This window comes from Drosophila miranda, chromosome 2, assembly GCF_003369915.1.
Source record: "Drosophila miranda strain MSH22 chromosome 2, D.miranda_PacBio2.1, whole genome shotgun sequence".
Taxonomy (NCBI): domain Eukaryota; kingdom Metazoa; phylum Arthropoda; class Insecta; order Diptera; family Drosophilidae; genus Drosophila; species Drosophila miranda.
Window position 1 is genome coordinate 20244862 of NC_046675.1, and position 27827 is coordinate 20272688.

The following is a 27827-nucleotide window of genomic DNA, read 5'->3' on the forward strand; positions in this document are numbered from 1 at the left end:
TTTTTGATCAAGAATAATGATTAAGTCTAAGTTTTATCAAATTACTCAAAAATAATGATTACCTGTGAAGAAAATCGTAAAAAATTGAAATATGTTCATTACCAAGTAATATTTCCCTGAAAAGAATATTAATTTTTGTTATCTTTGTTTTCTCTCCACGCTGTTGTTGTACAATATGCTGTTTCGATGAAGCTTTAATTCTCGACGAGCCTGCGCGGACAGCTGCTCCTGTTAGCTTATTTTTACATATGGTTATCCGCTCATTGTATTTGTTTATTCTATATTAAAAGTATATTAGCATAAAGAGCATATAGAAGGTAACAGTTGTACTATCAGTGTCATAATACTCTAAAAATGCTACAGTATGTTAAAGTAAAGTGTGTCCAGAAAATGTTAATGGAATAGTCGTTCCACCAGATTACAAAGTTGGAGCACGGTTGAAATGGATTTCTGTGCACCCCTGTATATATACATATGTAGTATTGGTGTTTGCCACTTCTGTGAACTGCACAAACGGAAATTACCGTTTGAGTCTAGGAATTGGAAATGCTGAAAATATTGATTATTCTTTTCTAGACAAACATTAAAATATTATTAATTTTGCTAAACTTTTTTTCAGTCACTGGAAAGTACGCGACGAATGCTTGCTCTCTGCGAAGAGGTAAGTGTATGACAAAATATGAATATATATTAGAAAAAGTAAAGAAATATATTTAAGACTTATGCTAGGTAGTTTTAATCCTTATAAAAAATAATATTTCTTTGTTATTATACATCTCCCTATTATAGTGTAAGATGGTTTGGGTCGTAAAAATGTATCCTAAAGATACAAATGACCGACACCAAGTTAATGTTCAAGAGTATAGGGGCATATAAGATTAATGGGGCAAGTGGATATGCGTAACGCCCAGATGGAAACGTTTCCGACCACGTGAAGTATATATATTCTTGATCAGCCATGTCTGTCTGTCTATCTGTCCGTCTTGACGTTTAGCTCTCGGAGACTAAGAGTCAGAGAAACCGAATTTTGAATCGAAAATCATGTGATATCAAACGGAATCAAGTTTGTTTACTGATTTTAGCCCCTTCCGCTCTCACAAAGGACGTCACTAGCTAGCGTCTCGTCCATTCCGATCCCATCAGTAAATTGACATTCCGGACCTCTGGATATTGCCATCATAGGTAATATGAATGTGTTGGGGGGGTCCCACCAAAACGACAAATTTTTTGTCTCACGGCTGGCCACTGACCTCACATCTATTGATGTAATTGCTTTTATTCAAAGCAAAATAAAAGCCTTGGGATTGAAGGTGGAGAAGACTTAGACTTCTCTTATGCCAGGGAGATAGCCTCGTTTAAGATAAGCATCTCCCCAACTCAATTTGACACCATTTGTTCTGCCAAATTTTGCCCAGAGAATTTAGAAGGACTTCAAGGCTAAGAAGAAGATTAGTCGCCCCATAACTTCTACAAATCATCCCAATGTGCCATCCTCATTTTCCCGTCCTGCTAGCACCCTTCCAAAAAACCAACTTCTCTCTTAGTAACCTACCAAAATGTTAGAGTTTTACGTAGCAAGCTCAGCATTCTTTTCCGGGATAGTGTTGCATTTGCTTTCCACGTTATTGGGTTTACCGAAACCTGCTTAAAGTCGGACATTATTAGTTCCGAGGTTTTGGCATGTCGGTACACAACTTTTAGAAAGGATCGCTCGTCTCAACGTGAAGGAGGGGTTCTGATTGCAGTGGAGTCTAACGAGTACAGTGTAGTGTCACGTCATAACTTTGATGACGGCTTGCTTGACCTGGCGCTGTCTCAAGTCAGTCATGTGAAAAATTCCTTGCGTCGATTGCTTGATCTGTGCTGTGTATTGGATCCGACCATAGTGTTGTTAGCCCGAACCCTTCCGCTTACTACACCTGAAGACGCCTACCATCCTACTTTCGAAGTGTAGCTAGTTATAGGAACAACTGTATTGAAGCGGTCGAGTAGGCTATCTGAACGTGTATAGTTCTTTCGTAAAGCCGAGTTTGCGAAGCTTAATAACCTCATTAGGGATTTCGATTGGTCCGCCACCCTGCTCACAGGCCACCTACTGCTTGCATGTGATGTTAGAATGAGCGGTAAGCGATCATTAAAGGGCAAGCAGTCGCCGCTGAGTTCGCCGCTGAGATCACGGAGGCTGGACGCACCTGTCAACCATCCGCTTGTATGGAGGCGCGGTCAAAAATACTTCTAATGCTAGTAGAGTGCTGAAGAGTGGCCCCAAGCCCCACCAATAAACAAAATTCAACAAATAAGGCAATACAAGTTATAATAATTATTGTCACAGTTATTGTCATAGACAGTGATTGCGGATCGAGTCTCAATTCTCTAACGACGAGATTGATGGTCAAGTGAAACTCATAGCCGTCGCAAGAGAAGAAAGGCCGATGGGTTTGGTGTTGTATATATGTATGTAGGTGAATTTATTTTTCTGGGTGTTCGCGCGGTAGGTCAGCAGGTTGAAACGGGGGTGAAAACGTAACTAAATTCTAAGCCTTAGGTTAGGCTAGGTTAAGGAGGTAGCCGGGGAGGGTTGTTTGGGTTTGGATAATAGGGAGAGAGTGATAGCTAAAGCAAAGGCTAAACTCAGCGGGAGCGTACTTACAGATAGCAACACACAAACACACGATTAACCATCGCCCAGAATTAATATCAAAAATTAATTTTTTATGCAAAACAATAGGCATGCACACGCGTTAAAGAACAGATTTTTATACCCGATACTCAAAATGAGTATTGGGGTATATTAGATTTGTGGTAAAAGTGGATGTGTATAACGTCCAGAAGGAATCGTTTCCGACCCCATAAAGTATATATATTCTTGATCAGCATCAATAGCCGAGTCGATTGAGCCATGTCTGTCTGTCCGTCCGTCTGTCTGTCCGTCCGTCCGTCTGTCCGTCCGTCCGTCTGTCCGTCTGTCCGTCCCCTTCAGCGCCTAATGCTCAAAGACTATAAGAGCTAGAGCAACGATGTTTTGGATCCAGACTTCTGTGATAGGTCACTGCTAAAAGAATATTTCAAAACTTTGCCCTATCTATCTATATCTATCAGATTGCTGAATCTGGATCAGATCAGATAATTTTTATGGCCAAAAGGAACAAATCAATTTGCACTGGCTACGCAGCGCCCGACGTCACGCTCAGACTGATTTTCTGTCTCTCTCGAACGCACTCTTTGTCGAGTCGCTTAATATTAGCGGCGTCTGCCGGAGGAGAGCCATACTGACTAAGTATTGGGTATAAATGTAGAGTTGCGGTATCCGCAGCAACTCACAACGTTCCCCCTCGTTTACTGTAGGTTAAATGAGGATTTTAGTCAAGGGTTATTTTAAAAAACAAGCTGTAATTGAAAAATAAAAGGAAAGAAGCTAAGCGCAAAACAAAAGCTCGTCAGGTCACTACGAAAGAGAACGAACGATCCTGACATCTATGAGATGATTTTAATGTCCTTTAGAGCAGCCTGCTCGCCAAGCACTGCGCATTACGTGAAGACTGTGAATGCTGAATAGTTTCGACACTCAGATCCACGAACAGTCAAGGTCATCATCGACTGTCATTATGTGGATGACTATGCAAACAGCTTCGTTACCGAGAGCGAAGCCATCAGCGTATCAGCGTGAGCTATCAGGCAGAGATATCGAGTGGGTTTTTAATTGCCCAGTGAATCCATATGAAGGAGAAGTCTAGAAACGAATGGTGCAGTGCGTCAAGAAGGTCCAGTGCTACACATTGATGTAGGTAGCGCCGAGGGATCACGTACTGGTGAATTTCCTGACCGAGGTGGAGAACATCGTGAATTCGCGTCCACTTGCCAGTGGATGCGGACCAAGAAGAGCCCCTGACGCCAAATGATCTGCTCAGAGGAGTTGCTAACTTGTCGCACACTCCGGTTAAAGATGTGAAGCTGGCCGAGGAGTGCGATACACGCAAGCATTGGCATATAGCGCGACTAATGAAGGACCGTTTCTGCCTACATTTAGTCCTTTGTATATCAAAATGTATGTAATTTTGAGCCATGGAATGAACAGGCATATTTTTCGGCCGCCATTAGTTGCCTAATGTTGTTAACCCGATCCCTTCCGCTCAGTATACCTGAAGACGCCTACCATTCTACTTTCGAAGTGTCGCTCGTTATGGGACCAACTGTATTTGATCGCTCTGGTAGGCCATCAGAACCGGTCCGCTGCTTTCGTTAAGCTTGCGAAGCTTTATAACGTCATTAGGGATTTAGATTTGTCTGGTCTTTAATAAAGCACTGCTTAAAATCAAGTCTTTATAAAAATGTAAAGAAGTTGGTTCCCCATCTTCTATTTCTCGCAATATAATAGTTTGATCAAATTCAGGATTCATTGCCGGGTCAACCCTCAACAGGGCGCAGACAACCATAAATTTGGGGCCCTTAATTTTTGTTTCCTTTTTTACATATTTCATATTATCTATTTCATTAAACTCAATATTTTTTAAAACATCTGATTCAATGCAAAGTACGATTATACCCAACATTTCAAGTCCTGCTAGTCGCATTGTCCTTCAGTAGCTCTTTATACCCGATACTCAAAATGAGTATAGGGGTATTTAGATTTGTGGTGAAAATGGATGTGTGTAACGTCCAGAAGGAATCGTTTCCGACCCCTTAAAGTATATATATTCTTGATCAGCATCAATAGCCAAGTCGATTGAGCCATGTCTGTCTGTCCGTCCGTCCAGAATGAAGAAAACAATTTAATTTTTTCTCGCCCTGTCTCTCTCTAACACACACGTATCATAGCCGGCATAGCTTAGCGCAAAAAATTAGAGCCTAGATTTCAGAGACTATAAGAGTTAGAGCAACCAAATGTTGTATCCTATGATGTCGAACCTGGACAAGTATATTTCAAAACTTCGCCTTACCCCCTTCCGCCCCTTCAAAGGAGGAAAATCTGAAGCAACCACAATTTAGAAGATAGGAGAAAATTAAAAACGCACAATCATAGAGAATGGCCATATCTACCAGAATCAGATCGGATTATTATTCAAGCCGTTATTATTATTATCTCGCACGCACTCTTTGTCGTTTAATGTAGCCATACTGACTAAGTATCGCGTATTAATGTAGAGTTGCGGTCGCAGCAGCAACTCACAACGTTCTCCCTCGTTTTCTTTTTAATTGCGAAAAAAATAGTTCGACAGAACAATTTGTGATCATTATTCTATTCTGTGTCTGCAAATACATCTGCTTGAATCTTATAAAATTATAATGACTTTTTTGTACATCAAAGTATCTGGAGTTCACGGTGCTTTTTGAACTGTTTCAGTTTAATGAAATCTTCCTCCAAATCTCAAGAATAAAAACTAACTATACTATTATAGCTTTGTGGAGGTCATCATCGCCTACAGAAAAGTTGATAAGAAATGCAAATCTTTCGGAAGCTTCCATATACACTTTCGCCGCGGTGATTGATTTCGGTAGCAAACTGACGATGATTTTGGATAAGGTAACCTCTTGTCCTGAAATTATCGCGATGTGAAAATTCCTCTTCTGGAGTATTTCCGTCGTTAGGCTGGTTTTTATACGAGTATGTGTTACGATCAACAAACGCCTCATCGATGGGTGGAAGCTGAAAAAAATTATGTAATGTCTGCATAGTGGCAAAAAATACTGCATAAAAACAGCACTTCAGAACATGTTCTCCAACCAAATTAGGGCAATGCGCGGAGCAGGCAACATACATAGATTGCATTTTCACTTAGTCTCAAAATTCTTGCTTATACTTTTGAAACATTTTCAATGCGTTGTCGTTGGATGATCCACTACAATTTTGGTAATCAGTAATAAATATGAAAAATTAAAAAAAAAAATTCACCAGTATGGACATACTGACTGAAAAAAAGTTATAAGCCTTTAAACATTTTTTCCGTCTTGCAAAAGCTTCTTTAAATAGGGGGCAGCTGGAAACTGACTATTTTGTCTTAGGGTTAGTCCGTCCCTGTAGGATGATCAGGATAAGAAATTTCCAGGAGCCTAAACAGATTTACAGCTTCGTAAAAAGTAAACCTTCTACACACCCTTGCTCGCTATCATTTCTTAATACGTCAACAACCACCCATTAAGGGGCAATGGGCACCCATTAAGATATTGCCATAATTTTTCTTGTTAAGTAAAGAGGAAGATGGATCTAAAAGGAGCAATTTTCAAGCAGCATAATTTTTTGGTGCTTGTGAAAATAAATAATACAACTAAGGTCCGAACAATAACAAGAGGGAACGTTGTGAGTTGCTGCGGAGACCGCAACTCTACATTTATACCCGATACTTAGTCAGTATGGCTCTCCTCCGGCAGACGCCGCTAAAATTAAACGACACGACAAAGCGTGCGTGCGAGAGAGACAGAAAATCAGTCAAAATTGATTTTTTCTTTTTGCCTATAAAAATAATTCGATCTGATCCAGATTCAGCAATCTTATAAATATGGTAATTTTTAGTTTTCTCGAATCTTCAATATTGTGGATGCCACAGATTTTCGTCTTTTGTGAGGGTGGAAGGGGGTGGGTCGAAATTTTGAGATATACGTTTTATAGTGAGATCTAACAGGAGTGTGGATATCAAATTTGGTTTCTCTAGCCTTAATATTCTTTTAGATTTGTGGATGCCCCACATTTTCGTCCTTTGCGAGGGCGTGTGTGTGGCGAAATTTTGAGAAAACTGTCAAGGTCCGATATCACAGGAGTGTGGATACCAAATTTGGTTGCTCTAGCTCTTATAGTCTCTGAGATCCTTGAACTCACATTTTGCAATAGGCAAAGCCGACCATTAAACCTGTGTTTTAAAGAGAGACAGAGCGAGAGAGAATAAAATTGTTTTCCTGATTCTGGCTATAATAATAATACGATCTGGTTCAGATTTTGCACTTTGAAATATACAGTCAACCTCTACGATTCTGCGTTTTTATTTTTCTCGTATCGTCGAAATTGTGGATGCCACAGATTTTCTCTCTTTGTGGGGCGGAAGTGGGCGGTGCGAAGTTTTGAAATATAATTGTAACAGTGACATATCGCAGAAGTTCGGATATAAAATGTCGTTGCTCTAGCTCTTATAGTCTTTGAGCACTAGGCGCTTATAGGGACGGACAGACAGACTGGGCTTTATCGACTCGGCTATTGATGCTGATCAAGAATATATATACTTTATGGTTTTGGAAACGATTCCTTCTGGACGTTAAACACATCCATTTTTACCACAAATCTAATATACCCCAATACTCATTATGAGTATCGGGTATAAAAATCACACATTCGGTTTACACAGTTCCGCATGTCCTTTATGCAATAGATATGTACTAGAGCCTTGCCATTCGGGATTCGTTTCGTTCTAACCAAGCTTTGATTGGAGATGGCATTTATAAAGGAAAAGAAGAGGTGGAGAAGGCGAAGGTTTGGGGTAGCGACAGCCCTAAAATTTGATCAGTCTATATGTGATCCACAAACTATAAATTTAATAAATTTTGTTTACAACAGATAATAACTGCTTTAGGGATACTTAACGAACTCCTAATAAACCCGTATTGGTGAAAGTAGAAGAACACGCAAATTAACTGTGATTATGCTGCTTTCTTGGCAAACCGTTCACTTGCGTTGACATCGTCGATTCTTTAACAGACAGATGCTGGTATCGGAGAATATTTTTTCAAAGTCGGACAAAAGCGGCCATTTCTCATAATCAAGTTTTTTAAAGTGGTCATCTAATATACATACATATATAAAGTAAATCTTGAACGTACCAAAGCTATACAAATAATTCGATAAAGTATTTAAGCTTCGGTTCACCGGAGTTAACATTCCCTTCTTATTCATGATATTTCGTATCCTATTAACCCATAGCAAAGCGTAGTACATTCACATACATTTATACGATTCAAAGAGTTTCTTAGGTTTTAATACTTTTTTTTTAAATACATTAAAAGTCAGTACATTCTGTTTATCGAATTTTGAACATATAACTACATAACATAACTAAACAATATTAACACAGACTTATACACTTTTAAAAATTATTTACATTCCAATTTGCTGCACAACAGAGCAAGGAAGCAGGAATACGTACACTTGTAGCCCTTGATGATCAAGGAGGTGAGTCCACTGCTAACAGAACAATATATCACAATATTATAACATACATATTATACGCTTATACGATAAACATTTGTTAAAGAGATAACTATTTAATCGTTACACTATGCAATTATTATTTATTTTATTTACTTGTTTTTTTTTTTTTGTTTTTTTTTGATAGTTATTACAAACCTAAAGTATTAGGAAAAAAAAGAATATGACTTTCGATTTTTGGTTAAGCCAAGCCATTATTAAAAGTGTGAGCACTTTTTCCAATATATATACATATATATATATGTTTTTATTTTGTTTAAACATTTTTTTTGAAAATGGTCTGCATTTTAATTTCATTTAATTCATTTTGGATGGTCTGGTTTGTATTTTTATCTGGTCAAGTTAATAAGCACTCATCTCCCAACCAAAATGAAATAGTGAAATGCACTTGCTTATTTAAATTTAGGTTGGGAATGAAACAATGTCATTAGAAGATATGATCGTAAACGAATCTATCTACAGACGGAGAGATGCTGTTTGCCATCTGATCGTTTAGGGTTCATGAGCGGCTCAATGAGTTTCAAAAAAATGTACACCGACAATGGTCGATTGTGGGTATGCTTATGTACACAGTAAGGCAAAAAAACAGAACATCTTAACAGTTTGTGGAAAATGTCATAAAGAAACGTTATTAAAAGAACAAAAAATTGGCTGTATTGCTAAAATGCCTGTACTTTGCAGAGGCAATTAAAGTATTCGTGATCGTCTTTACCCATTTATATAATCATATACAGGGAGGCACCTGTTGTCATTTTGTTATCGATACGAGCACGTTTGTGCTGTTTTGATAACCAAATCGGACTGCGTCTGCTGTCAATTTTGGTTTGAAAAGAAAAAAAGAAAAGTTATTGTTAAAGAAGGCACAAGCTAATTGCACTGGGAATAGTGTCAAATTTATGTTAATTTATCAATAGGTCATCTATTTGCTTGCAATTAAGATTTGATTTGTTGTATATAAAGCGTATATAAAGAAATATTGTGGATTGTGAAAACGGTATCACCAATTTATGTGATTTCAAAAGTAAGTCGGAAAGCTTTTTTGAGAGTGAAAACCGGAGATTGGCTGATATTGTTCAGATGATTCATTGCTTCGGTTTACATTGGAAGGCGTTTCTACTCCTGCGGCAGAAGACCCTATTCCTCTATTTATCCTTATCACAATGATAGAATGTCAGATGCTAAACCATTTTCTATTCTTGAAGTCTGCAAATAGCACTTAATATATTGGTTATCGAATCGACTTTTTTAATAAATCTGGTATTTTATGATATTTTTCGTCTGTTGTCATGAGATTTCACACTTTTGATATTTAATCTTACATAAATATATATGGAATTATACAATTTGTTATACATATACAATAATGTTAAATTATCGCGTACTTTTGCGTTAACAATTCTAAGATAATTAAATATATATTATTTTAAATTAGAACTAGAATTTGTATTCATTCCCAAGTCGTTTTGCGACATTTAAATGAATAAAAGGAGCTGTTCTTCATTCTTCGCCAAAACGAAGGGTTAAATAACAGAGGGCATAATAGGCTAAAAAGCTGGCCGCTCAAAGTATTAAACGCAATTAAAGTTAAGTCACAATCGATTTTCTTTAGCTACACCGGGCGTATAAAATCATAAATTTTACACTTTTATGGGGAATGTTTAATACAAATAATTAAAAAAGGAATGTTAGCTTTACGGACTTAAGCTTTTGATACCATTGAATATCGTGAATCCTTATGTCAGCTAGGTCAGTAATCCGAATTTGATTATTTTTAACATTTTTATAAGGAGTAACAGAAAGCTAGCTTTAGATTTTCATTGAGATAGCTAAACAAAAAAAAAACTTTTTGGCCTAGTAAAAGACGGACAGTGGGAGAAATTAATGTTATATACATTGACGATCAACTGAAATAATTTTTATTTTTTAGATTGCAATGATTTTAGTTTGTGGTCTAAACATAATGAGTTACCGATGTCAATGTCTTTTCATATTTGAATTCAAGATTTTGTAGCGGTTTGTTGTGAAATTGGTTGCGAGAAGCAATTGGGCGAATTTAAAAATGGCAAATAAGGAAGATCTATACCAAATCGGCGTAAAAATTAAAAAAAATTCAGACGATTCCAAAAGGGAAGCTGGTAATTTATTTCAAATTAACCAAAATGTGCTTAAAATATAAAAGAAAGGTCTCAGCCACGCGAACTCTCCTTATAGTTCCCAAAGTTCTGCCGTTTGAAAGTTTAGAAATTTTCAAACGCTTTAGTCAGTGAGTCAAACATTTGAAATAAAAGATTGAAATAAAAAAAAAAAACATTCTCAATGATGTGCGTAGTGCTGTAGGCTCACACATCCCGTAATATTATATCGCCCCCCACACCACCAGTAATGAGCGACGACAAATGTCATCTAGGCATTGACGGCGGCCAAGTCGAAATTTTTTTTTTCTCTTTGTTTCTATCTTTTCCGTTCGGCCGATCGTGCGCAGTTAAGAGAAATTCGTTTTTTACTTTCGTCTCTGTTAATTCTGTCGGCATTAATTCTTTTGTGTTCGCTTTGTATTTGCTATCGCATTACATTGTTACAGTTGTCAATTGTGCGCAAACGAGTAAGACATGAAATTTATATTTAATTGAAAATATTTACATATGTACATTTTATATGATTTTTTGGATTTTTGCGAAGATTTTTCATAAAAATCATAAAGTTCCGTATTTGCCGTTTTTAAATTCTTCCAATTGCTTCTCGCGACCCATTTCATAAAAAACACCGGTAAATAGTTTGAATTCAGATCCGAGAAAATCAAAAATGCAAAATCATAAAGAATGACCAGCGAATGCAGCAAGGCCAGGTGTGGCTCAAATGGCACAGGCGTTGACGGACGCCCTGGCCCAAATCGGTTTGCTGTCGCACGCCATGACTCAAATGACTCAGACAATGGAAGTAGTCTTTCAACGTTTGTCAATTCAAACGGTACAGTCGCCGAATAACCAAGCTGCTGGATCTTCACAGCCTAGTGGAGAAATCCAAACCTTTGAACAGTTGTTCCAAATACCCACTCGAGAGCCTGTAGGCGCCCCGATAAATCAGGCTTATGATTCTACTGTCTCGGTAACGCCATGGGGATCCCAACAGATAGCGGGACTACGGCCAGATAAGATTGGACAAATAATCGTAGGATGGAAGGTGCGGTTTTCAGGGAATTCGTCCATGTCGGTTGAAGATTTTATATATCGGATAGAAGCCCTAATCAAGCAGATCTTAGAAGGTAATCTCGACCTAGTGGCCAGAAACGCCATTTACCTGTTTGAAGCCAGTGCTAGCGAGTGGTTTTGGCGCTACCATAAATGCGTACACTCCGTGACCTGGCCGCAGCTATGTACAGCCTTAAAAACTCGATTTAGAGATGGGCGTACCGACCTAGAATCTCTTACGACAATAGGGCAACGAAAGCAGAAGCCGCACGAACTATTTGATACGTTCTACGAAGACATTGTAACATTGTCAGACAAACTAGTCAACGCCATGTCCAAAATGTCGCTGTTGGAAGTGCTAAAGTCGAATCTCTTGGCCGATATCCAACATGAAATCTTATACATTCCCATTCTGTCAGTAGCACAATTGCGCAACATAGTGCGTACTCTCGAGCGTTTTTTGCAATCAGTGGCTAAGCCTATGGGCAGCGCTGAGCCGAAGCGTATTCCTATACGACGACAGGTGCATGAAATTGTGGTACAGACAGACAAGGAAGGCGATGTTGATGTCGATGAAACAGAACAGCTAGATATCGCTGCAGTAACCCTTTCCTGTTGGAAATGTGGTTGTCAGGGGCATCGGTATTAAGACTGCGTAGGTCTTTTGTTACGGCTGTGGCAAATGGGATACGTTTAAACCGTCGTGCTCTAGGTGTAACGATCCAAAAAACTCGTCAAGCCGTGCACAATCGACAGGTGCACGCAAACCAAACAGTAATTTACCCCCAAGTAGGGGAAGAATTCAATTACCGACTCGATCTCGAAAGCGATTACTCCAATATCGGCAAATTGTCAAAAACGAAGGCTCTAACGTATTGGAAGTCACCGTACTAGGAAGGACGCGCAGTGGACTGATGGACACCGGTGCATCCATAAGTTGCATAGGTGGGAAGTTTGTGGCCGACCTGGCTCAGAATCCGAAACAGATCAAACCTTTGAGAGCAGCAGTACGAACGGCGGATCGGCAGAGCCAGCCAATAATTGGCAAGGTCACCACCGAAGTTTGTTTTCAAGGCCAGAAGAAAGTATTGAAATTGTTCCTAGTCCCATCCTTGGCGCAAGACCTATATCTAGGCATAGATTTTTGGTCTTGTTTTAATTTGTAACCTATTTGTCTAGCCAATAAATCATCCAGTCCACAGGTGTCAAGCTAAGCATTGGATAGTACGTTGCATGTGTGTTTATCGAAGCAGCAGCAAGCTCAGTTAGCGGAGACGGTCAACTTGTTTCCATCCTTTGTGAAGCAAGGTCTGGGAAAATCGGGATGGTTGGCGCACGAAATTGAAGTGGGCAGCGCCAAGGCAATAAAGCAACGACATTATGCTGTGTCTCCAGCCGTTGAAAAGCTGATGTACGTAGAGGTAGACCGAATGTTAGCTCTTGGAGTTATCGAAGAATCAGATAGTTCATTGTCGTCACCCGTGGTCCTCGTTCGTAAACCTGGAAAGTTGCGATTATGCATCGACAGTCGGAAACTTAACGAAGTAACTGTTAAGAACGCTTATCCCATGCCATTGATCGATGGCATTCTCAGTCGGCTTCCTCGAGCTGAGTTCATCTCAAGCATCGATTTGAAGGATGCCTATTGGCAAATTCCACTGGAAGTAAGTGCTCGTGAAAAAACGGCGTTTACCATCCCAGGGCGGCCGCTTTATCAGTACACTCTTATCAGTAATGCTCTTTGGGATGTGAAATACACCCCAAACGATGTCCAAGTTGATAGATAAAGTGATACCGCCATCTCTACGAAATGAGGTATTTATTTATCTTGACGACTTGTTGGTGATATCTGATTCATTTGAGCAACACATTCAAGTCCTTAAAGTCCGATTACGCGAAGCTGGTCTGACCATTAACTTGGAGAAGTCTAAATTTTGCCTTAAAGAGGTCAAATACTTAGGCCATGTTATAGGCAACAGAACTATCCAGACAGATGTGGAGAAGGTCCAAGCGATTCAAGAGTTTCCGGTCCCCCGATCCGTGAAACAAGAGCGCAGGTTCTTAGGTCTCACTGGTTGGTGAAACAAATTCATAAAAAACTTTGCGGGTATCGCAGCGCCGATCTCAGATACACTTAAGAGCAAGCGAAAATTTGGATGGACCGATGAAGCACAGAACGCGTTCGATTCCTTAAAGTCACAGATGTGTAACGCTCCTGTGTTGCACAGTCCCGATTTTACCATTCCCTTTTCAATCCATTGTGAGGCGAGGAGTGGGTGGTGTCCTGATGCAATCAGATGAAGAGGGCAAAGAGGTACCCATCGCATTCATGTCGCGCAAATTGAACCAATGTCAACGTAACTATTCCGTAACCGAAAAAGAGTGTTTAGCAGCGGTTATTTGCGTCAAGAAATGTAGAGCCTATGTAGAGCCATTATTACCGATCATGCCTCATTAAAATGGCTGATGTCACAGGCAGATCTAAATTCAAGACTAGCTCGATGGGCACTGAAACTGCAGGGCTTCACCTTTAAGATTTTCCATAGAAAGATTTTCCAACATTACGGATCGAAGGAATTGGAGGTCAATCAAAGACCAGCAGGGCACGAGTAAATGTGCTCATGAAATCCCTTCACAATGGTTTTACGCAAAGAATTGAAGCTTTCGTATTACCACAAATAATAGCTGATCAACCAGCTCAGGACCTCGATTCAGAGAGCTTAAACGTACCAAGCAAGCTTTCACTGGCAGATCCAAATTTCCATAAGCCAGGCAAAATCGACATGCTAATCGGAGCCGAGCATTACTTATTATTCGTTGCTGCTCCCAGATCAACAGTAGCTAAGGATAGGAGGCCCGTTGCTACAAAACACAAAACTGGGATGGATTGTGGCAGGAAAAGTTAAGTCACAGTTCCTCACCCATTTGTGCAACGGGAGTCAACGAGCTCATGGAAAGATTCTGGACTCTGGACAATGTAAAGACGGAAGAAAAACCACTCACTACAGTAGAAGCACAGTGCGAAGCTCAATTTATAGAAAACCTTTAGACAGCTTCGGATGGCCGGTTTATTGTAAAACTCCCATTTTCCGAGCACTCTTTAGCCCTGGGGGAGTCTTTGGATCTGCAACAAAAAGATTACTAGCATTGAAGCGCGGCATCTCAACAGAAAGTTGGAAGAGTTATGTGAACTTCATGGAAGAGAATGAAGGACTAGGACATATGAAGATTGTACCAGCATCAAAGGTTCCTAAAAAAACTACTTCATTCCACATCACTGTGTACTCAAACCTGAGAGCACCACAACAAAGCTTAGGGTAGTTTTCGATGCCTCATGTAAGTTAGCAAGCGGGAAATCTTTGAACGACATTCTGCATGCTGCACCCACAGTTCAGAGCGAACTTATGTCCATTCTGCTACGATTTCGAACTCATAAGTACGTGTTTACAGCGGACATAGAAAAGATATACCGACAAGTGTGGATGAACCCGGAGGATCAATTCCAGCAGATGATAGTCTGGAGAAACAACCCTTCCGAAGATATCAAGTACTATCGCCTGAAAACAGTCACATATGGGACAACAGCTGCTCCGTTCCTAGCAACGAAGTGTCTAGATCACTTGGCAACAAAATATAAAGACAGACTATCAGTAGGATCATCAACATTTAAAACCCGATTTCTACGTGGACGACTGTCTAACTGGAGCAAACACTATTCCAGAAGCAATTTAAGTTCGACAAGAACTAAATAAGATATTGCTACCATTCGGATTCAAATTGCGCAAGTGGTGCTCTAACAATTAGCAAGTTCTCCAAGGAATGCCCAAAGAGGATATCGTAAGCGATGTCAAGCTAGGAGAGACACTAGAGCACTACAGCGTGAAGACTCTGGGTCTCATTTGGATGCCGAAGAAGGATAAATTATGTGGACGAACACAAAAAAGCCAGGCTACATGTATCACCAAACGGGTGGTATGTTCCGAACTGGCCCAAATATTTGACCCACTAGGACTCTTTGCACCGGTGGTAGTAAAAGCAAAAGTTTTCGTGCAACAGCTTTGGGATCTCAAACTGGATTGGGATGACAAATTGCCTTTACAACTCCAAAAGAATGGAAGGAATACCGGGAAGACCTACAAACATTGAACAAGATGCCAATTCCCCGGCATATCTATGATGGTAAAGTTCCAGTTACCCAAGAACTCCACACGTTTGTAGATGCATCAGAACGAGCATATGGCGCAGCAGTATACGTACGCGCTACATACAAAAATAGCCAAGTGTCAGTAAAACTGCTCGGTTCCAAATCACGTGTGGCGCCGACAGCCAAACAATCACTACCACGGTTAGAACTGTGTGCTGCAGTCCTTGGTTCCGAGCTCACAAACCGAGCCCGACAGGATCTGCACATGGACATTAACACGGTTCCAGGATGCATTTGGAGTGACTTTACCGTTGTGCTATCCTGGATAAACGCATCATCCTCAACATACCATACCTTTGTGGCAAATCGAATAGCCAAAATCCAGGCGTTAACAAACCGGTCACAATGGCGTCATGTGTCACCGGCCAACAACGCAGCCGATGTCTTGTCGGGGATCGAAGCCAGCAGATTGGCAGATCACACTTTGTGGTTATATGGACCATTATTTCTGAACGGATAGAACCCAGCAATCTTGAGAGACAGGCTAAACATGTAAGCTTGCCAATCGCACCTCATGCACTTGAGGACAAATTATATACATGCAGACATAGCAACTAGTTTTATAACCTGCATCGCCTTAGAGCATATATGTTACGCTTCTGCTAAAAACTAAAAGACCGCATACAACGACACTCTGCGCAGGAGAACTGAATCATGCCCGCACTATAATCCTGCGAACCATCCAACAAGTCGAATTTACAGCAGAGTTAAACAGAGTTACAACGCTATAAGACTGTGGATAGAAAGAGCTCGATCATATCGCTATCCCCCCTCCTAGGAGACGATGAGCTCATCCGAGTTGGTGGTAGACTTGAAGAAGCTCTACTTTCATACAACGCAAAACACCCAGTTTTGCTACCATACAATGAAACAATCGTCAAAATGATCTTGCGTGAACTACATGAGGAGAACATGTATTGTGGTGCTCAAGCATTAAGGGCGATTGCAAGACAACAATATTGGATCATCAATGACAAGACAATGGCTAGGAGCATCATTCACAGCTGTGTTAGATGCACAAAGGCTAGACCAAAGCTGATGCACCAGATCATGGTCAATCTTCCAGCACAAAGAGTCACACAAGCACGCCCATTTCTCAATGCAGGCGTCGACTACTGTGGACCAATTTCGATCCACCATAAGATCCGAGGCAAAAGACCAGATAAGGCATACATCGCCGTGTTCTGCTGCTTTTCCACAAAGGCAGTGCACCTGGAGCTGGTAAGCGACCTGACCACAGATGCATTCTTGGCAGCCCTGCGTCGATTCTTAAGCAGACGTGGGAAGTGCGACAATGCAATGAACTTTGTTGGTGCAAACAACCAGCTCAAAGAATTAGAAGAATCCATATTCAGCTCATAGGCAAGTGCTCTGATCACGAATCATTGCAACAAAAAATAAGTGGAATTTAAATTCATTCCTCCCAGGGCTCCATCGTTTGGCGGCCTCTGGGAAGCAGCGGTAAAATCAGCAAAAAAGTTGGTAAAGCGCCTTGAATTGGTATTGCGCCTAAAGCATTCATTCTGGAAACAATGGTCTACGGAATAACTCCAAGGCACAAGTGGAAGACCGCTTTACCAAACGTACCTGAAGGATTATTAGTTTTAGTAATGAAGTGTCCAATGGGTCGCATCATTAAGACATATCCAGGACAGGACAACCACGTAGTTGTGTTAAAGTAGTTGATGTTAAAACAGCATTTGGCGTATACAAGCGCCCGATCACTCGTCTGGCGCCGCTATTTCGCGAAGACGCGGCAATCAGACGTTCCAACAACGTGATCAATGACAACACAGAAAATGATGAGCCACCCAAACAGCGAACAAAAATATTTGTACCTAAATTAACATTAACATTATTAGTGCTGTTGCTCATGCTTCCATTAGCATTGTCACAGTCAATAAATGTGACACAATTCGCAAACAAGCCTGGAATATTCTATGAGAAGCTTGGAACATCAAGAATAGCAACTTCTGAGTGGACCATGATCGTATACTATGACTTGGACCCATATGGATATGCAACTAATGTCTGCTGAAATGTCAGAGTTACGACACATGTGCCATGAACTGAAATATGTTCCGGCATGCAACTCCATAGTTCACCACTTTCAACATGTGTATAACGAGCTACAAGCAGGAAGCGCTTTAATGAAAAACTCTCGAAAACGCAGATCGCCGCTGGATATCATAGGAAATGTAGCAAGCAGTCTTTTTGGTGTTCTCGACGCAAAATACGCTGAGGAGATGATTCAATTGAGTCAGTGAGAAAGTGAAAACCAATGAAGACTTTCTACTACATCTACTCCAAAACCAATCATCAATTGTCGACGCGACAATAAACGTAGTCAGAAAAGACAAAGTATCAACTGATAATCGCCTGAAAGTTTTGGAACAGCAATTGACTACTATCAACCGACAAAGAGGGTCATATCACAGCGATCATCTGACTCAAGCGTATTTAGGACTATTATCACAGTTAACCCTGCTCACAACAACTCTCCAGCGAATGCAGTCCGACATATCTGATGTCCTAATCGGTATTCATCATCGGTATTCATTCATGTCTCCCGACCAACTAAGAGATCAACTAGACCAGATACGGGATCATGGGATGCCACAAGATTAAATGCTATGCAACTATACAGAATCATGCGAGCCGAAGGAACACCCGACTTCAGCATACGTCATCTTCAAGTTGACGCTACCTCAGGTCTCAACAATTCATCTCGAAGTCTTCAGCATCATACCAATTCCTTTCTGGGATTCAACAAGATAGAGTCTGTTCGACCTCAGAACCACCATAATAACTGTAAACATCCACCGAGACCAGTTCATGGGCACTACGCAAGAGGAATTCCGACGTTGTCTTAAAGTCTACAAGGAGTTCATCTGTTTTGACCATCAGACGATCTTCAATGTGGACAATCGCTGCGAGTTTCAACTGCTTAACAATAAAACAGCAACACTATGTCAGGTAACACAAACAAAGGCTGACATTGTGTGGCAAAAAACTCAGCATCCAAATAGATGGATCTTCGCAACGCATTTTACAACTAAACTTCAAGCAGTACGCAACGAAGTTCCTTCAACTATAACACTGGCAGGAACTGGCCTATGAGCAGATTAGCTTCAGCAGATTTGCAGCCGTCAAAATAGCCCATGTCGTGTTGCTTTTGGCCAAAACATGATTACTGGCGGTTCCACGTATCAACTTCTAAGAAACCTCAGTATGTTGTAAGACCGAACGGTAGTCTTTGATCGCGACGATTCCTTCGAGCTAATTCGCAAGACAGCTGCAGAAGCAAAGCAACAGCAGCCTGTCCGAAACGAAAATATCTATAATCTTTGAAGCCGAGAAGAAAACTTTCAAGTGGGTCAAGAGGTTTATAGACGGAATTTTTACCAGAGTAGTTTTGTGAAAGGCTTTAACAAGCACTCCAAGTGTGGATCACGCTTTGGTTAGCAAGACCCCAAAGTTTGATTTCAGCGGGGGGGTGTAATATTCGACGCTTGTCGTGCCTTTTGATTTGGATTATCAACGGCTAACTCCAATTTTACAGCCTAAAACTAGGCCGTACAAAAAATTCGAGTTAAAGATCGTGTGAGCTTTGATAAAACTTAGCAACAGCTGTTTTGCGACCAAATGGCAGCACTTTGATATGCACTTTTTCGGCCGTGCACTATATTTTTATTAAATATTGCTGTGCCTAGATTCTGTATAACGTAAACCGACCATAGAAAAAACGTGGGTTGCTGTACTCAGTAGTCCCAGCCTCGTTCTTTTTCTCCTCGTGGCCGTCATCGTGACCGGTAGTGCAAACATATCCACTTAAAGCCGGCTTCGTACCATTCGAAGGTCAAGCCAAAGTCACAGATCCCTGCCAGTGCAAAGTGTTAGGTCCACGTCGTGGAGAAAATATATATCCCCTATACGTTGATCGCCGTCCGAAAATTGGAAACGAGCGCTCCAGGGTGCTAAGATTTTTCTCAATTAGTGGTACAATTCTGTTGAGGTAATTATCCACCCAGCTACAGCGACCCGTTGAAAAATGTTCTGTTCTTTCCGCGTAGGAGTAGCACCACTAGTGTTTACGTATTGAAACGCTGGTCTAGAAGTTACGGATTGGTTATTCCCGGAGACCACAATTGGCCACTTGCCCGTACCATCGGTTAAACCACTCCGTTTGACATTCGGATGAGGCGGTAGCCGAGGGCATGGACTTGCTCCTCAAGTAAACCCGATCGGTGTGCTCTGCAAGCGTCGCCTGGCCCTTTCGACCCATGGGGATGATCTGACTGACTCTTCAAATACACCAGTCGCCCCACGAGCAATCCAGTGTGCGAATGTACCTAACCTCACGCCGCAGATGGACCGCGGTCATCGACCCTTGGCATCGGAAGCAGCTGAAGTTACCTGCGCCCGGTACAATCTTGTGCCAGCTGCAGACCTCGAGTAGGAACACGGTCTCCAGCCGGAGCGCATCCACCCCACCTCGGCTTTAGTTTCAGTTTCTATCTTTCTTTCGAAATTAGACCCGATATGTGAAACCCTGTGTTTTGTTTCCGCTTTCTGTTAAACAACGTTCTTTTGATATGGCAAAAATGTGCAAAAGCCAAGTAAATCCGGTATAAACAAAAAGGGAATTCCTGTCCATGGGCTAAGTCCAACCTGACACAAATGAGAGTAGTGGATTAATACCGATTATTTTTACAGTTTTTGATTTTGTTTGCCACGCATTCATCTCATCATCTATGCAGATACTCATCACATCATCATCAAATCACCTCATCCAACACACAACGAAAGATCTTTCTGCGTAAGAGCCAAAGTTATTAATCGTCTCGTAAGTGACTATCATGAAACAAGTAAACCATATTAAAAACATGAATGTGCGGTAACTAGTCGTTGGTCTTCAACCATGATCACGGTTTTATACACGTATTACTCAGGCCTTTGATCGACTTTCCATATATCCGGTTTGTGTCTGGGTTCGTCACTGACCAAGTTAACGTAATGAAGTTTAAAGTTGTCTTGTTCCTATGATGAACAAGTACCCTTGTTTTGCACCTTTATATACACACTCCTAACCATTTCTATTATAGATTTACGATCATTAACCCTATGTCACCCCTATGATACTCTTTCCCCCGTATATGCTGTATAGTAATACCCTTTATATGTAAGAAAATATCGAATAGCAGGCTTTTATTAGGGACTAGCTTCTCTTAGCTTTAGGTTTTTTATAAATTTAAATGAACCAAGGATAAATATATTTTATCGGAACAATGCAAACTCATCTGACGGAGATGTGACCCACCGCAGTCTTTGTTGGAGCGATCCTGTCGATTAATGGTTGGCCCCGCAGGATCATGGTAGGGTGGGAGTTCTCGCCAGTGGGCGATACCGCAGCCAACAAAGCGCTGACGGGTGATATTCTTCGTTCATGCTGATCTGTCCCTTTGACCCTCTTTATCCCGTTTCCTAGTATCTTTTCCCAATTCGTACGCGATTTTTATAAATTCTTACCTCTACCCTTTGCCAGAGCCCTAAACTGATAGTAAACTGTTTCCCATGCCAACACTCCGCCGTCCAGAGACAAAAGCCGAAGCCAGCGTACTTCCCACTCCAGTTTAGTGTACCTAGAACCTGTATGTATAAAAAGCCGTTTATTTTTCATTTCGTTGAGGAAAATGTTTTCGCTTTGAAAACGGATAAATCTTGTGGATTGTGGAAACAGTAGCACCAATTTATGAGATTTTAAACGTAAATCGGAAAGCTTTTATGAATGTAAGAACTCAGTAGAGCTGCACTGTATATGAAATTGATTTTTACAGCAAGCAAACAATTATTGAATTATAAATAAAAATAAAAATACTCCTTGGTTCCCACATTTGCTTTAATCAATGACGGTAGTAAATATGTTAGTCTTCAATGCAAATAATTTTTTGAAGGTATTGTTTTTTCTTTGCACCATTGTTTTCTTACATATATACATAACCCGGACGGCACTCAGTGGGGCCACGCATAGGCCAGTATGCCATTTAGTTATCCGGAAACGGGGGTATGATCCGTCTCGGGAGTAGTCATGAGGTTTGAAAGCCCTTGAGAATCGAGATATTTTTAGCAATGGGAAGTAGTTCTCTTGGTGTTTTCCAGTGATGGCAGCACCGGGGCGCCCAGGTATCTTCTCCTAGCGTTTTAAGGAAGCCAGGCACATTCTCTGTTCTCTCATTCGCCAGAGCAAGGCCTTCGTTCGATGCCTTGGTGGCTGGGAACCCAAAGATCCGTACTGATTTTGTCATGCCTAGGGTGTCTAGTGCCTCCCTGCTCGCCAAGACTCTTCTGGAACTGACCGCGGACGAGTGAATGGATCTTATCGCCGCTTGGCTGTCATCGTGTGCTCGTTCTATGACCTGAGCGACCTCTGGTGCTTTCCTGGTGGCTATATCTCTATTCCATGGAGAATCTCGAGAGTTGTCTTTCTCCCAAAGGCAGAAAGGTGCAGCCATGTGAATCCCAAGGATTACAACCCGATAAGCTTTATCTCCTTTCTCCTAAAAACACCGCAAAAGCTATTGGATTTTAACATCAGGACTGAGCTATGGAGACTGATGTCAAACAACCAACATGCCTATACCAAAGAGAATTCAGTGGAGACGTCACTACATTCGGTAGTAGCTACCATTGAGAACGCCCTTCATAATAAGAGGTATGCACTGGCAGTATTTGTTAACATCTTATGAATGTAATAACAAATCGCCTGGAGGCGACTAACATACAGTCAGCAAACAACCTGTGGATATATAACCTCCTAGGTTGTGGACGGCTGCAATCGGAGTTGGGCACCGCTTCCATGGTGAAAAAGTCACCCAGAGGCACAGGGTGGAGTCCTGCCGCTCTCCTGTGAAATCCGGTGGTTGACGACCTCATCAACAGATATGAAAGGAAGGCCCCAAAAATAACAGCTTATGCTTATTACGGGTGTACGTCCATCGACCCTCAGCTCCATAATGGAACGTACTGTACAGACCCTGAGATAAGGCAGTCATATAAGCTACCGGACCGAGAACTTAGACATGCTGAGTATATTGCGGAAAGCCATGGGGTAATAACATCTTTGGTCACCTGCATCATAGCTGAAAATAACCAGTCCAGTCCTTATGCTTTTATGCTCTCAAAGGAGTCTATCGTTCAGTGGATTCTCTTATTGGTTAACTGATCTGTTGGGGGGTGTTGTTCCTCGGTTGCTAGGTCCTGACCTCGGTGCATTCGGGGAAATGCACCTCCATTAGTGCTATTAGGGTTTCTTCACTGCCCTCTGTCCACTTTCCGTCATCTAGCTTTAATTGACTATGTATAGTGGGCTGCTTTGAAAGGGTTTCAGGTACTTTCTCGATGCTGGAGCAGAAGATCCTTCTTAAGCTCCTCTGTGCATTGTGTAGTTCCTTCTTCTAGCTCCTAAGTAGGAGTTTGTATTTATCATTAGCGATCTCTTAGTTCGCTTGTTTGGCGATCTTAAAGAATTACCATGTTCCTTTCGATAGAAAGATTCTACTTCACAAAAGTTGACTAAACTGCAGGACGAGGTTACTAGTTACACATCTCTAAAGCTAAAATACACTTTCAGCTCTGAAGTCTGCGGAGCTTAAAGAACACATTTCCAACCTATTCGAATTTTCAGTTTAAAAAGATAAAAAATAAAGAAGATGTATTCAATTTTGTTTGAGCAGCTCTGTTATTTTATCAAATCTCTGTTTAAATAAATAAACAAAAGCAAAATTTACAGAGTCGCAAGATATCTTCGGCATGCCGAATTGAAAAATTGTACTTATGCTCTTAATAAATTAAGAAAACTATAGTGTTTTTGTTTGTTATTTACGGCGTATGCTACTAATTTCAAAATGAACATGTATTTCTATTTAGAGCGCGGAAGTTGGAATGCGAAGCATAGTTATGTTGGATGAGCAAGGAGGTAAGAAATTTCTGGCAAAAGAGTTTTCGGTAGTATATAAATTATATAGTTTAGAAAGTCAAGTGGCGATCTATAGTAAAAGTATTTAATATTTGTATAAATAATTATGCACACTAGAATTTTCCCATTGATTGCCTTAATTTCAACCAACAAAAAAACATTGAAAGTCAAGACAGAACAAATTACCCTTTCATCTCCGCGCTTTAGATCGTTTTCAATAAATTACATAGCCCGCAAACAACGTTCAACACTTTTTCACTTTGCTGTCTCGTCACTGACGAAACAGAAAAAGACCACGCAGACACTGTCTCTCACTGAGCAGAACACTTTTTGTCTCTTCGCTTGTGTTATGTGTTTCTGGTTTTCGGCTGAGCCGTTTTTAGTTTTTTTTCGTGTTTATTTATTCATGTTTTCCGCATCTTTTGGTTTATTGTGTTGTTATACAAAATGTAATGTAATGTAATGCCAAAATTGGCAAAATAGGAACAAAAAAGAAGTGAAAAAATCGGTCTTTGCTTGAGAAAAGAGCGAGTTGAGCAAAAACAGATTTGATCGGGTCTTTTCTGTCCCTTTTCAGATGTGTCCGTAAATGAGAGCGTACAGCTTTCATAGTACATATCTTTATTTTGGTTCTCCCTTTTAGCTTAAAAGGGTTTCATATTTAGCCTATTCCCTTAGGTAACCATTCATTTCTGGGATGGTCAGAAAGGTTTATCAGTTCTGAAATTTTCGCAACCGGTCCACAATCCATCTGGATTCTCAATATGCACGTTTCTATACAATTATTAGCCGAATGCAACTCTAGAAAGCTATAAATGGCAAGAAAAAGTAATTAGTGTTTAGAAATAGTTTAAATCATACAAGACCAAATAAGACAAAAAGAAAACCAAAAGCAATATGAAATTGAGAGATCGGAACCTGTGTTGGTAAGTTCAATATATATATTAGGTTTTTTGTATATTAGTTTTCTAAAGCTGTTTGAAAAACAAACGCATGTGTGGATTTGTGGGTAGCCCGAAAGAATTCCTTTGAAGTCGATCATGATAGATTCGTTCTATCTATCCAAGATGACAATTTATTCATTTGAACTTGTTGAAATTTCACAATGGCTTTCTTAATGTTTGAAAAATGATTTGGCCGTGGTTATAGCAATTTTCCAGAGTATCTGTCGCTTGGTTCGTACTAGTTTCTAGTGCTCCTCCTGCGATTTCTGCTGCTCCTTCTGGACCTCCAGCTTTTCCCAAGTAATCTCAAAAAAGTTGTTAAGAACGTATACAAAAAATAATATACATATTAAACTTACGACCATCAGTTTCTGCTCTCTCTAGTTTGTATTTTTAATTTGGTTTGGCTTGACTTTACCTTGCACGATTTGAAATTTGAAGTACGATTTGAAATATGTCTCAGCTCTAACTCTTTTCATGCCAATCAAGAATATCCTAGATAGATGGTAGATTAATGAGAAATTTTCGGAACGGAAAAACCTTACTGATCACTCAACAAATGGATGGGACTGTTGGACGTCTGTGGGACTAAGCTATTAAGTGTATGTGTAAGGTCCGTGGTAAAGTCCGTATGTCATGAATTTCGAATTGGTATTCTTCTGAAAATTTGACAATAGAGGTCCGGTTACTCTCGGTTACAGAGGCGGCTGACAGGCTCGCTAAAAGCCCTTCACACTTAGGCCGTTTTCGACCCGTTGTGGTACCGCTTAGGATCATTCCTCTTTCAAATTGTGAGATGTGATGTCAGCAGTTATCCCACTTAGATGCCAAAGGGTGAGCCAAAGCATTGTATTGTTTTTCTGCTGAGAGATGGACAGGAGCATAACAGGTATTCCACCGTCTCCTCCTCCTTTTTGTCTATACACATACGTCTCTACAAAACTCATTGTAGGGGACGCCTAGCTTGTTTGCCTATTTATGTTCGTCCATGCTTGGTGATTTATGCCACATCTTGGCCCTAATTGCCACTTATTGTCTGTAAATCGCTTGAATTGCTCTTTTATGATAAGCTGACAAGTGGCCATTGGCATAAATCCTCCGAATTGTTTTGGAGAAACGAGATTGCAATACCGGATCTGGCCAGCTCGTCTGCTATGCTTTTGCCTTGGTGTCTGGTTGCCTTGTCGCCTTGTGGCCTATATATAAGGGTCCTATATAAGGCTAATTAAAAACTGCCGAGCCATCTTATGAAGAGATTTGAGATAGATGCCACTGTGGCCGTTCGATTAAATCGCATTTAGTGACTTAATAAACTGCGATCGAATATAGCTGTCGCTATAGATGTTGAAGTGAGTTGCCGTAACGGTAGCCGCTTGAAGGCAGTTAAAGGCTGCAGTGATCTGGAAAAATGAAAGAGTGCCTAATTTGCAGCTACTCGGAGCAGATTCCTCCTTTGACCATATTGTCCAGCTTTGATCCATTTGTGAAGATTTTTATGGCCCCATCTGTGTCTGGTGGTCTCGCGCCAGTAGTGGGGTCTCTGTGAGGGTTCATCCCTCCTCCATCCTTTTGAAATGGTAACTTGCATGGGCATCCTCCCTTTGATCGCAGTATACGATGTTGTTGCTATTTAATTTGTATGAGTGATCTTTGTGCTGTGGTTCCCAGTAGTCGGAGTCTGTCAGACTTATTGCTGCTTTTTGTGCGCTTTTTCCCTGCGAGGTCTATCGTGGCCTCCTTCGCTCTATCTTTGATGTGTCCCCAGCAGCTCTCGCCGCCGTGTTGTCACCATGGCGAAGGTTGTGAAGCAGACACATTTTTAAGTGCATACGTACGAACTTCACTTTAGCTTTGAACTACAATCAGCTTGTTCTCCTTCGTCGCTAATCCACGGACCCTGTCTCCCACTATCTATGGCTCTTGGATTAGGACTATGTCGGCTCCACTCGCGTCCAATTGGGTTATTAAAGCAGCGGATGCTGCTTTACCGTGGAGTAGATTGATTTCTATGAGTCTCAGGGACATCATCAATGTTCCCCACCACTGTAGTCTCGTTTTCCGATTCGTTGGAAATGTCCTCGCGACACATAGCTTTAAAGTCGAGATTCAGCTCTGAATCAGACTGTCACACATGTCGGCTCCAGCTCGCCGTCGGGTGTTTCGATCTTCAAGCCAACGGTCCTGCTGGACTGGGTTGTCGACAGGTTGCACATCGGCCGCTGCGTCTGACTTATACACATTAATGGTGACTGCGCTTAGGCCGAAGCTTAACCCGCCTTTGGCTGTCTCTATCGGGGCCAGCGACACCTTATTCAGCAGGAGCACAAGGCGTATCTTGTGAGTTCAGCCTTTTTGGTTGAGTCCGATGGTCGATGGCTACTAGTCAAACTAGGGATGGGAAGTTTGTGAGCTAGCTATACGAGGCATAAATAAATAAATAATAAATAAGTTTAATATGCTATTCACACTGACGACCATCCACCATCTATTTCAGGGATGGTACGAAAGGTTTTGGATTTCCGAAAATTATCCTGTTAGTCTACCATCCATTTTTGATGTTCCTAAGCCACACGTTTCTACACAATAGTTAGCCAGTGGTTTTCAAATGCAACCCTAAATAACAATGAATGGCAATAAAAAATAGTTCGCGACTAGACATATTTCAAATGTTAATTCGAACTTTAAATCGAAATTGACCGCTTGTGTTGAAAATCTAGCCATAAACATTGGCATGATGGCGCTGTGGTTTTGCGGGGGTCCCGAAATAATTCCGTTAATATCATCCGCGACAGATCCAACTACGGCTCTAGTATTATTTCTGCAACCAAGGCGCCGCACCAACGCGGATTAAGCTGGAAAATCTCCTGGAGATTGATCGGAAAGTGCTTGAAGTCCAAAGGAGCACCAGGAAACAAAGCGAGAGGCACTCTTGTGGACGTTGACATGCAATGACTACATATTTTAAGAAGCAATACAATTACTGCACCGTCTAGTGGACCGCATGCAGGAAAGATAGCTGTTAGACTAATATTCTAGAAAGATAAGCAATAAAGTTTCTAAACATAAAAATAAAAATACCATGTGTAAGGATTAGTAATTTAATAAGAGGAAGAGAATTAGTGGTGGATATGCTATGGTAAAAGGGAATTATAATCCGAGCATAAGACCCTAAACGGATCTTGCAAGTAATAATTCGATCTACAAAGTGGAAGCATAAAAATCACACCAAGCATTTTTCTACGGTTAACTAAGGATGGGAGGTTTACTAATAGCAGTCTACTAGAGTAAGATGGGAGTCTCACATCGGACGAACGAGCGAGGTATACAG

General features: G+C 40.9%; 1 protein-coding gene across 5 annotated transcripts in view; it reads left to right on the forward strand.

Moving 5' to 3' along the window:
* The window catches only part of LOC108156849 (synaptosomal-associated protein 25), a 62004-nt gene that overhangs the window by 3120 nt on the left and 31057 nt on the right, over positions 1–27827 (forward strand). For 3 of the 5 annotated variants that reach the window (XR_001775134.2, XM_017288575.2, XM_017288572.2), the window contains exons 3-4: positions 620–661; positions 8104–8152. Coding sequence is in view for 4 of the 5 variants with exons in the window: in XM_017288575.2 (XP_017144064.1) it covers positions 620–661; positions 8104–8152 (91 nt within the window). In the remaining variant the exon portion in view is untranslated. Of the gene's footprint in view, positions 1–619; positions 662–8103; positions 8153–23506; positions 23556–27827 lie in introns of all 5 variants that reach the window. The other 2 variants (XM_017288574.2, XM_017288573.2) reach the window with 2 other exon arrangements.